The 20,226-nt window shown below is 39.3% G+C and overlaps 1 protein-coding gene across 1 annotated transcript; it reads left to right on the top strand.

The window, feature by feature from the left end:
- The first annotated feature begins 1,442 nt into the window (after positions 1 to 1,442).
- On the top strand, positions 1,443 to 13,468 carry LOC123732116 (zinc finger protein 239-like). Its single transcript, XM_045711463.1, has 2 exons — positions 1,443 to 1,938; positions 10,879 to 13,468. Exons 1-2 carry the CDS (start codon positions 1,569 to 1,571, stop codon positions 11,661 to 11,663), a joined length of 1,155 nt encoding a protein of 384 aa, XP_045567419.1. The 5' UTR covers positions 1,443 to 1,568; the 3' UTR covers positions 11,664 to 13,468.
- Positions 13,469 to 20,226: the final 6,758 nt, after the last annotated feature.

Below are 20,226 nucleotides of genomic sequence, written 5' to 3'. Positions count from 1 at the left end.
CTTCTCTCTTCTGTGGCAGTTGTAAAAGAAACACAGACGGACAACTAGATGCACAATGGATTATCTTGGTCATCTAGTTGCTCCCAACTACATCGCACAGTTCAGGCATGATCTGATTTATCTCTACAGAAACTACAACTCCCTACTACATTGCACAGTTCAATCTGGGTCTGATTTATCTCTACAGAAACTACAACTCCCTACTACATTGCACAGTTCAGTCTGGGTCTGATTTATCTCTACAGAAACTACAACTCCCAACTACATCGCACAGTTCAGGCATGATCTGATTTATCTCTACAGAAACTACAACTCCCTACTACATTGCACAGTTCAATCTGGGTCTGATTTATCTCTACAGAAACTACAACTCCCTACTACATCGCACAGTTCAGTCTGGGTCTGATTTATCTCTAGAGAAACTACAACTCTCTACTACATCGCAAAGTTCCGGCTTGATCAGATGTATTTCTTGAGAAACTGCGATGTACACATTGAAGTAAAAAAAAAAAAAAATGTCATTGAAATAATTAAAATAACGTTGGCCAATTCGTTGTTTAAAAAAACATTATTTTGGTTAATCGCTCAGCACTAAGTGAACAGACTTTGAGGAATTGTTGGTTTGCTCCAGTTGGTGGGTGTGGCTTAAAGCAATGAGTGACACATTAAGGGCAGCAGTGCATTTTCAACCCAATAGTTTAACTAGTCGCTCAGTGCAGCACATTTTCCTTTTAATTCATGTTCCACTACTTTTTTCATACTGAATGCAGCTCAGTACACTGTATATGAGCAGTTTGGACTTATTCAGTACTGTTACACCGTGTAGGAGCAGTTTGGACCTACTCAGTACTGTTACACCGTGTAGGAGCAGTTTGGACCTACTCAGTACTGTTACACCATGTAGGAGCAGTTTGGACCTACTCAGTACTGTTACACCGTGTAGGAGCAGTTTGGACCTACTCAGTACTGTTACACCGTGTAGGAGCAGTTTGGACCTACTCAGTACTGTTACACCGTGTAGGAGCAGTTTGGACCTACTCAGTACTGTTACACCGTGTAGGAGCAGTTTGGACCTACTCAGTACTGTTACACCATGTAGGAGCAGTTTGGACCTACTCAGTACTGTTACACCGTGTAGGAGCAGTTTGAACCTAGCTACCTTATTGGATTATTATCTGTTTGATTGATTGATTTCCTAAATGCAGATGTGCAGGAGTAAATTGTTTTAAATTCTCACTCATTAAAGATATTCACTAATTAACACATGCTTCTCTTTGTACGTCACAATATAATAATATTATATAATGAAATACATTTAAAAAAAAAAATGTTTTGGTCTGGAAAATGAAAATAAAAATGTTCCTCAACTACGTTACCAACTCCAGTCAGCAGATGGCGATGAGCGTCTTTCAGGAGATGCTGCCAGCGTGACGTATAATTTAGTGGACGGGACGTTTCTTCAACAACAACAGCTAGTCAGACACCTCGGTAGCTTGTTCGCCAACATAGCCGAAGCTTTCAAGCTCTGTAGACACTTTCGGTGTATATTTGCCACAGTGTTTTAAGCCATGAGCTCGCTAAACGACTCTGCTAAAGAGGGGGTCTGCTGGACGGAGAAAGAAACTCTGGGGCTGAACATTGTCGTGAAAGAGGAGAAGGAAGAAGAGGATGTCACAGTTAAGAAAGAAGCAGAGGTTGAGGCTGTTACAGTGAAAGAAGTTAAATTGACACAAGATGAAGACGCGTTCAGAGTGAAAGAGGAGGAGGATGTTACAGTAAAAGAAGAGGAGGATGAGAAAGAGGAGGATGCAGTATTTGGATTGGGGGAGGTGACTGTCACAGTGAAAGAAGAGGCAGATATTTTTGGAATGAAGGAAGTGGGGGAGATTACTGTCACATTGGAAGAAGAGGAGGAGACAGGAGATCTGATTAACAACAGTGAGTAATATCTTAAAAACAGGGGTACAAACTCTGCAGTTGTTGAACCGATGTGTGGTTTTCAAGGGGCATTCTACTGAAGTTCTACACTTTAATAGTTCTGTACTGTAGGAATTGTGAAAGATACAAAGAGTGGGGGGGCGGCCAACAAAACGTTTATGGAGCAAATGCTTCAAAATATAATTTTCACTACATTTGTAAACATCTGAATATCTCTTTCTGTAGTGCTTTGATCACATAAAAGCAAAAATCAACTCAGGACCAGGATCATTTTGATCTGGATGAAATGTATTTCAAATTAACTGACCAGGTTATTTAACCAATAAAGCACTAGAACCTGTGGATTATTGTAACACAAACTAAGGCCTGTTCGAGTGTTAATCACAATAATCCAGGGGTTGAAAGCTTTTAGTAAAAATGACAAAAAATATTAACATGTTTTTATTTATACCAGAGGATATAGTCTAATCACACCAACATTCACAATGTTGGAAATTATGACAAAATAACACTGTCAAACACGAACACTTTTGTAACAAAGGTAAATGGTTTACATTTCTCAGAATAAGCCTATTTTAACATGTAACTCGAGGCCCTTCTCTCCCGATTGCTCAGTTTGACCGGGCAGCTAGATCTAGGAAGAGACTTGGTGGTTCCAAACTTCTTCCATTTAAGAATGGAGGTGGTCACTGTGTTCTTGGGAACCTTCAATGCTGCAGAAATTTGGTACCCTTCCCCAGATCTGTGGCTCAACACATTCCTGTCTCGGAGCTCTACGGACAATTCCTTTGACTGCATGTCTTGGTTTTTGCTCTGACATCCACTGTCAACTGTGGACCTTATATAGATAGGTGTGTTCCTTTCAAAATCATGTCCAATCAATTGAATTTACCACAGGTGGACTCCAGTCAAGTTGTAGAAACATCTCAAGGATGATCAATAGAAACAGGATGCACCTGAGCTCAATTTTGAGTCTCATGTCAAAGGGTCCGAATACTGTATTTCTGTTTTTTTTCTCCCCATAAATTTGAAAAACCTGTTTACTTTGTTATTAGGGGGTATTGTATATAGATTGATTAAGGAGAAAAATGTATTTAATAAATTCTAGAGTAAGGCTGTAACGTAACAAAATGTGGAAAAAGGGAAGGGGTCTGAATAATTCCTAGCCTACCTCTTCCAGGTAATAAATTCAGTGCAGTATTAGCCTTATTAATTAGCAAAATAAGATGGGTTATGCATAATTAAGCTTCTAGCCTCTGTCTCTTGTACAATACGCAACACCAGTGCTCGCTGGCCTCCCCTTAAAAAACGCTCCTAGCTAGACTAAAACAGCTGGACATCAAATCATATTTATTCATAAAGCCCTTCGTACATCAGCTGATATCACAAAGTGCTGTACAGAAACCCAGCCTAAAACCCCAAACAGCAAGCAATGCATGTGAAAGAAGCACGGTGGCTAGGAAAAACTCCCTAGGAGTGGACATCTGTTTTTTTTGCCATTTCTTATACCAATAGACTATTCGAAGAGGGACGCAAGCTCTTTTTTGCTGAATGTTACACTGAACAAAAATATAAACACAACATGTAAAGTGTTGGTCCCATGTTTCATGAGCTGAGATAATGAGCCCATACATTTTCCATATGCAGAAAAAGCTTATTTCTCAAAAAATTTTGTGCACAAATTTGTTTAAATCCGTTAGTGAGCATTTCTCCATTGACAAGAGAATCCATCCACCTGACAGGTGTGGCATATCAAGAAGCTGATTAAACAGCATGATCATTACACAGGTGCACTTTGTGCTGGGGACAATAAAAGGACACTCTCTAAAATGTGCAGTTTTGTCAAACAATACAATGCCACAGGCATCTCAACTTTTGAAGGAGCGTGCAATGGGCATGCTGACTGCAGGAATGTGCACCAGAGCTGTTGTTAGAGAATTGAATGTTCATTTCTCTACCATAAGCCGCCTCCAATGTAATTTTTGAGAATTTGGCAGTACGTCCAACCGGCCTCACAACCACAAACCACATATATGGCGTTGTGTGGGCGAGCGATTTGCTGATGTTAACATTGTGAACAGAGTGCCCTATGGTGGTGGTGGGGTTATGCTATGGGCATATAAGCTACGGACAACGAACACAATTGCATTTTATCGATGTCAATTTGAATGCACAGAGATACCGTGACGAGATCCTGAGGCCCATTGTCGTGCCATTCATCCGCCGCCATCACCTCATGTTTCAGCAAGATAATGCACGGCCCCATGTTACAAGGATCTGTACACAATTCCTGGAAGTTGAAGAGGTCCCAGTTCTTCCATGGCCTGCATACTGACCAGACATGTCACCCATTGAGCATGTTTGGGATGCTCTGGATTGACGTGTACAACATTGTTCCAGTTCCCACCAATATCCAGCAACTTTGCAGAGCCATTGAAGAGCAGTGGGACAACATTCCACAGGCCACAATCAACAGCTTGATCAACTCTATGTGAAGGAGATGTGTGGCGCTGAATGAGGCAAATGGTGGTCACACCAGATACTGACTGGTTTTCTGATCCACGCCCATAACTTTTTTTTTTATAGGTATCTGTGAACAACAGATGCATACCTGTATTCCCAGTCATGTGAAATCCATAGATTAGGGCCTAATGAATTTATTTCAATTGACTGATTTCCTTATTTGAACTGTAACTCAGACAAATCTTTGGAATTGTTGCATGTTGCATTTTATATTTTTGTTCAGTATAGATTTATTTTTGTTTGTTTGACCTGTTTTTCTGTTGATATTTCTTTGTATATCATAATAATATATTCCTAATAGTGCTGATGCTTGATTTCACCAGGCTGTTTCACCAGGCTGGTCACGTTCGTTCCCTATGGCAGGTCAGAGGTCACATTCGTTCCCTATGGCAGGTCAGAGATCACATTCCTTCCCTATGGCAGGGCAGAGATCACATTCCTTCCCTATGGCAGGTCAGAGATCACATTCCTTCCCTATGGCAGGTCAGAGATCACATTCCTTCCCTATGGCAGGTCAGAGATCACATTCCTTCCCTATGGCAGGTCAGAGATCACATTCCTTCCCTATGGCAGGTCAGAGATCACATTCCTTCCCTATGGCAGGTCAGAGATCACATTTCAAAATGTCAACATTGTTTCTGTAGTGGCTTCAAACAACGTCCCAATATTCTAATTAGCCATTTCCTTTAGACCTTTACAAGGATGTTTTAACACGTCTCCATGTGTCCAAGAAAATGTCTAAGATATATTTTATTGGTTGAACAGAAAGCACATGTATTATACTCAAAGGTTTGTCACACAGTTATTTTGTTGCTGAATGGTAAAGAAAGCAATTTGTCCAGGTAAACATAGACCGGTCCCAGTTGATAATGATGGTAAAACAGGTTCCAGTTGATAATGATGGTAAAACAGGTTGTAATTGATGTTGATGGTAAAACAGGTTCCAGTTGATATTGATGGTAAAACAGGTTGTAATTGATGTTGATGGTAAAACAGGTTGTAATTGATATTGATGGTAAAACAGGTTGTAATTGATATTGATGGTAAAACAGGTTGTAATTGATATTGATGGTAAAACAGGTTGTAATTGATATTGATGGTAAAACAGGTTGTAATTGATATTGATGGTAAAACAGGTTGTAATTGATATTGATGGTAAAACAGGTTGTAATTGATATTGATGGTAAAACAGGTTGTAATTGATATTGATGGTAAAACAGGTTGTAATTGATATTGATGGTAAAACAGGTTGTAATTGATATTGATGGTAAAACAGGTTGTAATTGATATTGATGGTAAAACAGGTTGTAATTGATATTGATGGTAAAACAGGTTGTAATTGATAATGATGGTAAAACAGGTTGTAATTGATATTGATGGTAAAACAGGTTGTAATTGATATTGATGGTAAAACAGGTTGTAATTGATATTGATGGTAAAACAGGTTGTAATTGATGTTGATAGTAAAACAGGTTCCAGTTGATATTGATGGTAAAACAGGTTGTAATTGATATTGATGGTAAAACAGGTTGTAATTGATATTGATGGTAAAACAGGTTGTAATTGATGTTGATGGTAAAACAGGTTGTAATTGATATTGATGGTAAAACAGGTTGTAGTTGATATTGATGGTAAAACAGGTTGTAATTGATATTGATGGTAAAACAGGTTGTAATTGATATTGATGGTAAAACAGGTTGTAATTGATGTTGATAGTAAAACAGGTTCCAGTTGATATTGATGGTAAAACAGGTTGTAATTGATATTGATGGTAAAACAGGTTGTAATTGATATTGATGGTAAAACAGGTTGTAATTGATGTTGATGGTAAAACAGGTTGTAATTGATGTTGATGGTAAAACAGGTTGTAATTGATATTGATGGTAAAACAGGTTGTAGTTGATATTGATGGTAAAACAGGTTGTAGTTGATATTGATGGTAAAACAGGTTGTAATTGATATTGATGGTAAAACAGGTTGTAATTGATATTGATGGTAAAACAGGTTCCAGTTGATATTGATGGTAAAACAGGTTGTAATTGATATTGATGGTAAAACAGGTTGTAATTGATATTGATGGTAAAACAGGTTGTAATTGATATTGATGGTAAAACAGGTTGTAATTGATATTGATGGTAAAACAGGTTGTAATTGATATTGATGGTAAAACAGGTTGTAATTGATATTGATGGTAAAACAGGTTCCAGTTGATATTGATGGTAAAACAGGTTGTAATTGATATTGATGGTAAAACAGGTTGTAATTGATATTGATGGTAAAACAGGTTGTAATTGATAATGATGGTAAAACAGGTTGTAATTGATATTGATGGTAAAACAGGTTGTAATTGATATTGATGGTAAAACAGGTTGTAATTGATGTTGATAGTAAAACAGGTTCCAGTTGATATTGATGGTAAAACAGGTTGTAATTGATATTGATGGTAAAACAGGTTGTAATTGATATTGATGGTAAAACAGGTTGTAATTGATATTGATGGTAAAACAGGTTGTAATTGATGTTGATGGTAAAACAGGTTCCAGTTGATGTTGATGGTAAAACAGGTTGTAATTGATGTTGATGGTAAAACAGGTTGTAATTGATGTTGATAGTAAAAACACAAAAATTATGGGAGTGAAATAAATGGTAAATCCAAAGGTATAAATTCATAAATGAAAAGGTGTAAATATAATGGTGTAAATCACGGTTTCTAATTAAATTTTATTTGTAACATGCGCCAAATCCAACAGGTATAGTACCGTGAAATGCTTACTTACAATCGCTTAACCAACGCCTAACCAACAATGCAGTTCAAGAAATAGAGTTAAGAAAATATTTACTAATTAAACTAAAGTAAAACAAAAAATGTTTTAAGTAACACAATAAAATGACAATATCAAGGCTATATACAGGGGGTACCAGTACTGAGTCAATGTGCGAGGGTAGAGGTTAGTCGAGGCAAATTGTATTATTATTCTTTTATTATACCTTTTATTTCAACAAGGAACACAGACTGAGACCAAGGTCGATTTTACAGCTGGGCCCTGCGTATACATGTTTACACATTCAGTTTAGGTACAATGATTAAAAAACTACACAATACAAACAAAATGATCACAGATAACACAAAAACAATACAGCAACAGATTACATTTACACATAGGTTACTCCCCTAACAGCACAAGAACTTACATTACCCAAAACAGTTACAAGCAATACAAAAAAAAATATGTACATGTAGGTAGGGGTACAGTGACTATGCATAGATAATAAACAGCGAGTAGCAGCAGTGTAAAAACAAAGGGGGGTCAATGTAAATAGTCCGATGGCCATTTTAATTAATTGTTCAGCAGTCTTATGGCTTGGGGGTAGAAGCTGTTAAGGAGCCTTTTGTACCTAGACTTGGCGCTCCGGTACCACTTGCCGTGCGGTAGCAGAGAGAACATTCTATGACTTGGGTGACTGGAGTCTTTGACAATTTTTTGGGCCTTCCTCTGACACCGCCTAGTATATAGGTCCTGGATGTCAGGAAGCTTGGCCCCAGTGATGTACTGGGCTGTATGCACTACCCTCTGTAGCGCCTTACGGTTGGATCCCGAGCAGTTGCCTTACCAGGCGGTGATGCAACCAGTTCAGGATGCTCTCGATGGTGCAGCTGTAGAACTTTTTGAGGATCTGGGGACCCATGCCAAATGTTTTCAGTCTCCTGAAGAAGGAAAAGGTGTTGTCTTGGCCTCTTCACAACTGTCTTGGTGTGTTTGGACCATGATCATTTGTTGGTGATGTGGACACCAAGGAACTTGAAACTCTCAACCCGCTCCACTTCTAACCCCATCTTAACCCCTTATGTACCACTCTAGCCCCATCTTAACTTAACCCCCTATGTACCATTCTAGTAGCAAACCAACAATTGTCCACTAGGTGACATTCTAGCAGGTAAAGGAGATTATAAACATTTTTCATACATTTACATTCAATAATAAATCACCAACATTTTAGAGGTCAGAGCAAGGTTTATACAAATCCCCTTTGTTGCAAACCAAATTCTAGACTAGAAAACGTGGTAATAATGTCTAGATGCTTTTTCCCAGTGGAGATTAGTTTATGAATTGCCTGGCTGGGCTGTGGGACAGTGGAGATTAGTTGATGAATTTCCTGGCAGGGCTGTGGGACAGCGGAGATTAGTTGATGAATTTCCTGGCAGGGCTGTGGGACAGCGGAGATTAGTTTATGAATTGCCTGGCTGGGCTGTGGGACAGTGGAGATTAGTTGATGAATTTCCTGGCAGGGCTGTGGGACAGTGGAGATTAGTTTATGAATTGCCTGGCTGGGCTGTGGGACAGTGGAGATTAGTTTATAAATTGCCTGGCTGGGCTGTGGGACAGTGTATGCATAGGGATCAGTGGCCATTTTAATAATTGTTTTCATGAGCATGGCCTTATTTCTATTAAAGCATATTGGATGACTGTCATTCATATTCCATTCACCCAGTTCATTGTATCATAGATAGGTTTAGGCTACTACATGATACTCTAATTTTCCCTTTACCCATCACGAGGTTGCTACAACCTAGTCTATGAATGAAAGTTTACAACGTAGGTGCACACAGTTTGAGATCAATTTTAGTAATCAAGGTAACAGACAGTGACACATTCAATACCGCCTTGCACAATCTTGCCTGCATCTAGCTGATCTAGGGTGTAATCATTAGTCCAACAGTTGCAAACAAGAGTTTCTATTGAACACAGTCAGGCATGTTTATCCCCGTTTTCATTCTGTTTAAGAAATGTTTTTCAACAGAATCGGTGGAATGAATACACCCCTGATCACCGCAAACACAGTTCACTTTCATAGCAGCCACATACAAACAGTATGATCACTTTCATAGCAGCCACACACAAACAGCATGATCATTTTCGTAGCTGCCACATACAAACGGCATGATCATTTTCATAGCTGCCACATACAAACAGCATGATCACTTTCGTAGTTGCCACATACAAACAGCATGATCACTTTCGTAGTTGCCACATACAAACAGCATGATCACTTTCGTAGTTGCCACATACAAACAGCATGATCACTTTCGTTGTTGCCACATACAAACAGCATGATCACTTTCGTAGCTCCCACATACAAACAGCATGATCACTTTCGTAGCTGCCACATACAAACAGCATGATCACTTTCGTAGCTGCCACATACAAACAGCATGATCACTTTCATAGCTCCCACATACAAACAGCATGATCACTTTCATAGCAGCCACATACAAACAGCATGATAGTTGTATAATTCCTTCTTCTGCATCTCCTCTAACCTTTTCCCTTCACTTGTGGACTTCAGTGCACAACACATCAGCTGTCTATGACCAGGCGGGGGAAAAAACGTTCTAAGCCAAACCTTTATATTATTACCATTAACCGCTACACAGCCTACATCGTTGTCACCATATTGTCATAGTCAACATAGCTACTAACGCGTTAGTAAATCCACTACAATCATTCAGTACAGTGTACAGTCAGCAAGCAGTTTAGCAGTTACACCGGCGGGCCCCGGTGGCAATAAATGAATCCAACCAAAAGCTTACCTTGACTTGGAAGAGTCGCAGTGTTGGATAGCCAGCTAGCCAGCTAACAAAGCATCCCTCTCTGTTTGAGCCAGGTGTTTGAGTAGGCTAAACATAGCTAGTTGCATTCGCTAGCTAGGGAAGTGACAGTAAAAAAAAATACAACCAAATATAGCTTTCTCTCTCTTGATTCTCCTTCAGTTTTGAAGAAATTCATTTGTTAAAAACTGTTCAACTATTGTCTTTCTCTCTCTTTGAGTCAATCTCAACATGTTATGCACTGCAGTGCTAGCTAGCTGTAGCTTTTGCTTTCCGTACTAGATTCATTCTCTGATCCTTTGACTGGGTGGACAACATGTCAGTTCATGGACGGGGGTGAGAATCACAAGCCTCCTAGGTTTTGTATTGAAGTCGATGTACCCAGAGGAGGATGGAAGCTAACTGTCCTCCGGCTACACCATGGTGCTACCCTACAGAGTGCTGCTGAGACTACTGTAGACCTTCATTGCAAAACAGTGTGTTTTAATAATTTATTTGGTGACGTGAATATATTTATTATAGTTTTATCTAAAAAGGATAACCTTTCTAATATTTATTTTTCTGAAATTCACTGAGGATGGTCCTCCTCTGAGGAACCTTGACTAGTAGAAGTAATTCAAATGGAACTGTTAACAGGCATTACGCAGGGATTATCATGAATAACTAACTGCTATCAACCAATCGGTATCCAGGATCCAAATGTACTGTTTTTATAATGAGCGATCTCGTCTAGATTAAACCTGATTTATCATGTGGAGTTTTCATTCAGGTCTCTTTGTTTAACTAAGTGCTCTGTTTGTCTTTGGCAGGAGAAAGACCAGACTCTCACTCTGACAGTGTGAAGACTTCTTCAGGGAAACCATACCCAGAGATGTCCAAACCAGTGAGACAACACCACTGCTCCCAGTGTAATAAGAGTTTTAAGTGGTTATGGAAGCTGAAAGAGCATGATAGAACACACACAGGAGAAAAGCCCTTCCAATGCTCCCAGTGTGGAAAAAGTTATACCCAGTTAGTGAGCCTGAAAAGGCATAAAGGAATACACTTAGGAGAAAAGCCTTATCACTGCTCTCAGTGTGGAAAGAGTTTTACCCAGTTAGGGAACCTGAACAAACATAAGAGAATACACTCTGGAGAGAAGCCTTACCCTTGCTCCCATTGTGGAAAGAACTTTAGGTTGTCCGATAATCTGAAGGAGCATGAGAGGACTCACACAGGAGAGAAACCTTACCATTGCTCCGTGTGTGGAAAAGATTTTACCAAGTTAGGGAACCTGAAAGAGCATGAGAGGAAACACACGGGAGAAAAGCCTTACCACTGCTCCCAGTGTGGAAAGATATTTTCAAGATCAACAGACCTTAAAATGCATGAGAGGACACACACAGAAGAAAAGCCTTACCACTGCTTGCAGTGTGGAAAGAGTTTTACTGACTTAGATAGCCTGAACATACATAAGATAATACACTCTAAAGAGAAACCTTACCATTGTTGCCAGTGTCGAAAGCGTTTTACCAAGCTAGGGAACCTGAAAAGGCATGAGAACATACACACACAGGGGAGGATAAGCTCACAGTTTGGAAAGAGTTTTAGTTAGGGAACCTAATTGTGGAAAGACATTTTCCCTGGACAGTTTTTTGACTGTTGTTTTATGTCACATTAAATCATATTGTTTATTTGAAATCTTAATAAAAAATAGGCTTGGTTTTGTTTCTTTTTTCCTCTGAAGGCATGATCATGTCTAAAATCAGATTACAATTCATTTATTTTTTATTTTTTATGGCTCCATAAGCAACCATTTTAAATGTAAACACGTTATCCAGCACAAAATGGGTATCAGCCAATTAAAATCATTGATTTACTTGCAGTTGACAGAATGCTAAATTGTACATGTTGAAAGGACCTCATCATGGATGTATGTCAAACAGAAACAAAAACATTTTGTCATACTGTATATGCAAAAACGTGACAATGTTGTCTAATGTTAGTAGTCGCTAGTAGTCTAGTCAAGGAAGCATCAATTTAATATTTGAACACAACATTTTTGTTACAGACCAATGGAACAAAAGTAAACCTTGAAGTTGTAGGTTTAAAATATCCCTCTAGTGGCCAGGGTTGACCTATTTTAAGAAATTACATTTGTTGGTGGATATGAAGTGTAATGTTAAGTCTTAGATATGCTGATTAATGATTTGTTCCAGGTGAGGTTAGCATTGGGGCATTTATCTGATGAGACCAGCTACAATTTAGTGTTCTGTCATGTGCAATTAAATCAACCATTTTAGTTGGCTGATATTCATTTTGTGCCGGAAAAATTGTTTTACATTTAAACGGTTGCTTATGTTCGCAACTATGGACTCAGTGTATTTCTGGACTCTAACCTCATGAATTTAGTCTTGGTTTTATTTGTTTCATTTAATTAATTTGTGTACTAGGACTCTATTCAGTCTGTACAGCTGAAGTGTTTAAGGTAATTTCGGATTGAGCCGACATATGCAGGGTTTACCTTGAATGCAGTCTCCACTAAAGCGGTAACATTGCCTTTAAATTTCAATAACGCTGTAAAGCTGAACTGCCGCGATGCGGATTGATTGTAGCCTCAACCCCGCAGCACACCCACAGCAATTGATTAATGGACTGCTGAATGTATTTTTACCCCTTGCTTTGTCTGCTCTTTTCAATATTATGTCTATCTCTGATAAGCTAACCAGGAAAGGGCTGACAATAGCCCATATTAATATATGTAGCCTTAAAAATAAGTTTCATGAAATGAATAACTTGCTAACATCAGATAACATTCATATATTAGACATTTCTGAGACTCACTTAGATCATTAATTTGATGATACATCAATGGCAGTACAATGATATAACATTTATAGAAGAGACATAAATGCTTATGGTGGAGGTGTTGCTGTATATATTCAGAGCCATATCCCTGTAATGCTTAGAGAAGATCTTATATCAAGTGTTATTGAAGTGTTGTGGTTGCAGGTTCACTTGGCACATCTAAAGCCTTTTCTTTTGGGGTGTAGCTATAGGCCACCAGGTGCTAACAGTCCGTATCTAAATAATATATGTGAAATGTTTGATAGTGTATGTGATGTAAACAGAGAGGTCTACTTTCTTGGGGACCTGAATATTGACTGGTTTTCATCAAGCTGTTTACTCATGAGGAAGCTTCTTACTGTAACCAGTGCCTGTAATCTGGTTCAGGTTATTAATCAACCTACCAGGGTGTTTACAAACACTACAGGGAAAGGTTCATCCACATCTATCAATCACATTTTTACTAATGCTGTAGAACTTTGTTCTACACTATATCCGTACCCACTGGATGCAGTGATCACAGTATAGTGGCTATATCCAGGAAAGCCAAAGTTCCAACAGCTGGGCCTAAGATAGTGTATAAGAGATCATACAAAAGATTTTGCTGTGACTCTCCAAATAGTTGTTGGTCTGATGTGATTAATGGGGAGCATCCACACGCTGCACTTGATGAATTTATGAAATTGCTCCTTCCAATTATTGATAAACATGCACCTGTTAAGAAACTGACTGTTAGAACTGTTAAGGCTCCATGGATTGGTGAGGAATTGAAAAACTGTATGGTTGAAAGAGATTGGGCAAAAGGACTGGCTAATAAGTCTGGCTGTACATCTGACTGGCTTACTTACTGCAAATTGAGAAATTATGTGACTAAATTCAACCAAAAGAAGAAGAAACTGTATTATAAAGCCAAGATCAATGATATAAAGAATGATGTAAAAAAACTTTGGAGTACTTTAAATGAAATTATGGGCAGAAAGACAAATTGAACTCTGTCTTTTATCGAATCAGATGGCTTATTCATCACAAAACCATTTGATGTTGCCAATTATTGTAATGATTATTTCATTGGCAAAGTGGGCAACCTTAGGCAGGAAATGCCTATGACAAACAGTGAGCTATTATATTCATGCATAAAAAAACAAATAATGAAAGAAAAGCAGTGCAAGTTTGAATTTTGTAAAGCTAGTGTGGGAGAGGTGGATTTTCTTGTTTGTTAACGATCAATAATGACAAACATCCTGGCATTTGCAACTTAGATGGAAAGCTACTGAGGATGGTAGCTGACTCTATAGCCACTCCTATCTGTCATATTTTTAATCTGAGCCTGGAGGAATGTCTTTGTCCTCAGGCCTGGAGGGAACCCGAAGTAATTCCACTACCCAAGAGTGGTAAAGCGGCCTTTACTGGTTCTAACAGCAGACCTATAAGCTTGCTGCCAGCTCTTAGCCAACTGTTGGAAAAAATGGTGTTTGACCAAATACAATGCTATTTCTCTGTAAACAAATTAACAACAGACTTTCAGCATGCTTATAGAGAAGGGCACTCAACATGTACTGCACTGACACAAATGACTGATGATTGGTTGAAAGAAATTGATAATAAGAAGATTGTGGGAGCTGTACTGTTAGATTTCAGTGCAGCCTTTGATATTATTGACCATAACCTGTTGTTGAAAAAACATATGTGCTCAAAACATATAGATTCAATGGTTGCAAAGATGGGGAGAGGTCTAGATGTAATAAAGACATGCTCTGCTTTCTTGACACCACACTCCAAAAATCAAGTTCTGCAGGCTCTAGTTTTATCTAATCTTGATTATTGTCCAGTCGTGTGGTCCAGTACTGCAAGGAAAGACCTAGTTAAGCTGCAGCTGGCCCAGAACAGAGCGGTACATTTTGCTGTTAATTGTAATCAGAGGGCTGATATAAATACTATGCATGCCAGTCTCTCTTGGCTAAGAGTTGAGGAGAGACTGACTGCATCACTTCTTTTTAATAAGAAACATTAATGTGTTGAAAATCCCAAATTGTTTACAGTGTCAACTTACACACAGCTCTGACACACACACTTATCCCACCAGACATGCCACCAGGGGTCTTTTCACAGTCCCCAAATCCAGAACAAATTCATGAAAACATACAGTATTATATAGAGCCCTTATTGCATGGAACTTCCTTCCATCTCATATTCCTCAAACATCAAACCTGGTTTCAAAAAACAGATAAAGCAACACCTCGCAGCACAACGCCTCTCCCCTATTTGGCCTAGGTAGTTTGTGTGTATGCATTGATATGTAGGCTACGTGTGCCTTTTAATTTTTTTAAATGTATTTCTGTCCTTGAGCTGTTCTTGTCTATTAATGTTCTGTATTATGTTTCATGTTTTGTGTGGACCCCAGGAAGAGTAGCTGCTGCTTTTGCAACAGCTAATGGGGATCCTAATAAAATACCGGATAGAACTCTTAGTCTTCAAGCTAAAGGTTAATGTGATGATGTTCTTCTGATAATGTTGATAAGTTGTTGAAATGAACAACATTCACTACCTGATGAATGTTCCCATCAGTATTATTCCCCCATGTTGGAGAAAACACTGGGTTCTGATTGTAAAAAAATAAATACAATTGTGCAACATGTTTTCTGAATAAAAATCGAATTAATATTTTGTTAACTATGTTAGCCACAAGTGGACATTCATTATATTGAGCTTTTCTTAGTATGTGAATGGATGGCTGGAAGGTAGATAACACAACATGTCAGTCAGAACATCACTAGAGGTCTTCTGAGTGGGTGAATGTATGGCTGGAAGGTAGACAACACAACATGTCAGTCAGAACATCACTTGAGGTCTTCTGAGTGGGTGAATGGATGGCTGGAAGGTAGACAACACAACATGTCAGTCAGAATACCAATCACTTAGATCAGGGTTTCACAAACTCGGTCCTGGGACCCCCCTTGGGTGCGTGTTTTGGTTTTTGCCTGATTTATCTCTAGAGAAACTACAACATCACACATTTCAGGCTTGGTCTGATTTATCTCTAGAGAAACTACAACTCTACTACATCACACATTTCAGGCTTGGTCTGATTTATCTCTAGAGAAACTACAACTCTACTACATCACACAGTTCAGGCTTGGTCTGATTTATCTCTAGAGAAACTACAACTCTACTACATCACACATTTCAGGCTTGGTCTGATTTATCTCTAGAGAAACTGTGCAATGTGCGCATTGAAGTCACAGGATAAAAAAAAGAGAACAAAATGGTATTGAAATAATTGCAACTTCAGTCTATTAGTGTGGTTTGTGTAGCTTAAAGCAAGGAGTTATACATTAAGGGCACATTATACATTAACAGTGCATTTTCAAACCAATAGTTTTTTCAACCAGTCGCTCAGTACAGCACCTTTTCCTTTTAATTCAACGTTCCACTACTTTTGCATGTAATTCATTCAGTTTTGTGTTTGGGTGATACTCAGTTTGGGAAAATTTGGTGATTGAGGTAATCTGACGATCTAAAATGGCCACCTCTATGGTTGTTATAGGAGATATGGACACCAGTGGATATGACCTATATGGGCACCAGTGGATATGACCTATATGGGCACCAGTGGATCTGACCTATATGGGCACCAGTGGATATGACCTATATGCACACCAGTGGATATGATCTATATGGACACCAGTGGATATGACCTATATGGGCACCAGTGGATATGACCTATATGGGCACCAGTGGATCTGACCTATATGGGCACCAGTGGATCTGACCTATATGGGCACCAGTGGATATGACCTATATGCACACCAGTGGATATGATCTATATGGACACCAGTGGATATGATCTATATGGACACCAGTGGATATGATCTATATGGACACCAGTGGATATGAACTATATGGGCACCAGTGGATATGATCTATATGGACACCAGTGGATTTGATCTATATGGACACCAGTGGATATGATCTATATGGACACCAGTGGATATGACCTATATGGACACCAGTGGATTTGATCTATATGGACACCAGTGGATTTGATCTATATGGACACCAGTGGATATGATCTATATGGGCACCAGTGGATATGATCTATATGGGCACCAGTGGATTTGATCTATATGGGCACCAGTGGATATGATCTATATGGACACCAGTGGATATGATCTATATGGACACCAGTGGATATGATCTATATGGACACCAGTGGATATGATCTATATGGACACCAGTGGATATGATCTATATGGGCACCAGTGGATATGATCTATATGGACACCAGTGGATTTGATCTATATGGACACCAGTGGATATGATCTATATGGACACCAGTGGATTTGATCTATATGGACACCAGTGGATATGATCTATATGGACACCAGTGGATATGAACTATATGGACACCAGTGGATTTGATCTATATGGACACCAGTGGATATGATCTATATGGACACCAGTGGATCTGACCTATATGGACACCAGTGGATTTGATCTATATGGACACCAGTGGATATGATCTATATGGACACCAGTGGATATGATCTATATGGACACCAGTGGATTTGATCTATATGGACACCAGTGGATTTGATCTATATGGACACCAGTGGATATGATCTATATGGACACCAGTGGATTTGATCTATATGGACACCAGTGGATATGATCTATATGGACACCAGTGGATATGAACTATATGGGCACCGGAGCCATCAGTCTTTCAACTCTGGAATGCTATGGATTATCAACTCCTTTCCAATTGTATCTGAAAGATCAGACTCTCACCTTCGTATTTATAGACATTTGACTGGAAGCTAAATATGTATACAGTTTTGTTGTTATTTTTTAGTTATAGTGGCTGTCATGCCCCCCCCCAAAAAAAAATAACGCAATCTCCAGATTGTCTTGATGTAGTTACGCATTTCAAATATATGGACAGTCCAGATTAATGTCTTCATTTTCTTTATAAGAAATGACCATACCAGACACTTTTGGATAACATAAATAGTAAAGAAATAAAATAATAGTACACCAACATTAGTTTCCATTTATACAAAGCGTGGGGTAAATTTCCACAGATTTGTCGTGGTAAACGAGGAAATACTTCATTTCTGTTGTAGAGAATGCTCGCCCTTAGCAACCAGAGGGCGAACATATTGTAGCGACCCGCACAGACAGCTGTGGGTTATGTGCTAGGCTATTAGTGGGTTGTGTCATACTTACCAGTGTTCGTGGGGTCATGCCAATCAACTTGCTATCTGCCAATCACGGGAATTACATTTTACATTTTAGTCATTTATCAGACACTCTTATCCAGAGCGACTTACAGTAGTGAATGCATACATTTATTTTCCGTACTGGTCCCCCGTGGGAAACGAACCCACAACCCTGGCGTTGCAAACACCATGCTCTACCAACTGAGCCACACGGGACTGTGCCTGGAATGTTCTGATACCGGGTAGCCTGGTGGTTGGCGGAGTGGCGTGGAGGGGGGTTGGGCAGGGGGATGGAGCATTGGAAGTTAAGACCGGGTTTAGCCATTGTTCTCTCTCTTACGTCTGGGCTTCACAAGAGAAGGTCACGGTTGGTTTGTAGGGTATCTTTCATTTATTTGGCGTGGGCTACGGCCAAACAGTAGCCTGTGTTAAGTTGTGTTAATAAATCGTCCATTCGTTAACTCCATCCTCTGTCTGGACAATTGTTCCTTTATGATCTAGTCAGGTCATTACAATATCTTGAAAGACTTTGCTTGCAAGCAGGACCAAGGCAGAGAGGTAGAGGCGAAGCGAGAAGGCTCACTCTCGCCAAAATAAACCCAATGAGTTTCTACGGGATTAAAATGCAGACCTAAGCTTGTCGCCTGCCTTCCTGCCTTTGGGACGACTCCCATTGTTAGGACGGAGACATGAGCATCTCGTCATTATATACAGATCTCTGACATCCTCTTTTAGGGAGCGGTAGAGGTGACCAATAATGGTTGAGATCAGCTGTGACATCAGCTGTGTGGGTGAATTTAGAACATATTGATGGTTTAACGAGACATCAGCTGTGTGGGTGAATTTAGAACATATTGATGGTTTAACGAGACAACAGCTGTGTGGGTGAATTTAGAACATATTGATGCTTTAACGAGACATCAGCTGTGTGGGTGAATTTAGAACATATTGATGGTTTAACGAGACATCAGCTGTGTGGGTGAATTTAGAACATATTGATGGTTTAACGAGACAACAGCTGTGTGGGTGAATTTAGAACATATTGATGGTTTAACGAGACATCAGCTGTGTGGGTGAATTTAGAACATATTGATGGTTTAACGAGACATCAGCTGTGTGGGTGAATTTAGAACATATTGATGGTTTAACGAGACATCAGCTGTGTGGGTGAATTTAGAACATATTGATGGTTTAACGAGACATCAGCTGTGTGGGTGAATTTAGAACATATTGATGGTTTAACGAGACATCAGCTGTGTGGGTGAATTTAGCACTGTCACGACTTCCGCCGAAGTCGGCTCCTCTCCTTGTTCGGGCGGCGATCGGCGGTCGACGTCACCGGCTTTCTAGCCATCGCCGCTCCATTTTTCATTGTTCCGTTTGTTTTGTCTTGTTCCCTGCACACCTGGTTTTCATTCCCTAATCACACTGCATGTATTTATTCATCTATTCCCCTCCATGTCTTTGTGTGAAATTGTTTATTGTTATGTGGTTATTGTGACGCGCCACGCTATGTTTCCATATTCCGTGTTTGTACACGTTGTATGTTCATTTGGTACATTATCTTTGTGTTTGACCACATACAATGCTATTTCACAGTAACCTAATTAACAACAGACTTTCAGCACGCTTATCGGGAAGCACAGCAAATGACTGATGATTGGCTGAGAGAAATTGATGATAAAATGATTGTGGACGGTTGTCTTGTTAGACTTCAGTGCAGCTTTTGACATTATCGATCATAGTCTGCTGCTGGAAAAACGTATGACTTTACACCCCCTGCTATAATGTGGATAAAGAGTTACTTGTCTAACAGGACACAGAGGGTGTTCTTAAATGGAAGCCTCTCAAACATAATCAAATCAAATCAAACTTTATTTGTCACATGCGCCAAACACAACATGTGTAGACCTTGTTGTGAAAATGCTTACGTACAAGCCCTTAACCAACAGTGCAGTTCAAGAAAGAGTTAAGAAAATATTTACCAAATAAACAAAAGTTAAAAAGAATAAGAAAGTAAGACCATAAAATAACAATAACAAGGCTATATACAGGGAGTACCGTACCGAGTCAATGTGCGGGGGTACAGGTTAGTCAAGGTCATTTGTAATC

Source organism: Salmo salar, chromosome ssa02, assembly GCF_905237065.1.
Source record: "Salmo salar chromosome ssa02, Ssal_v3.1, whole genome shotgun sequence".
NCBI classification, from domain to species: domain Eukaryota; kingdom Metazoa; phylum Chordata; class Actinopteri; order Salmoniformes; family Salmonidae; genus Salmo; species Salmo salar.
The sequence above is the reverse complement of the archived record's forward strand: the minus strand, read 5'-3'. Positions and strand labels throughout refer to the sequence as shown.

Excerpts from the sequence above, each read along its gene's own strand:
- LOC123732116 (XM_045711463.1), top strand. The coding sequence starts at position 1,569 with ATGAGCTCGCTAAACGACTCTGCTAAAGAGGGGGTCTGCTGGACGGAG. Across the intron at positions 1,939-10,878 it reads AGGAGATCTGATTAACAACA|GAGAAAGACCAGACTCTCAC; the intron begins GTGAGTAATATC and ends TGTCTTTGGCAG.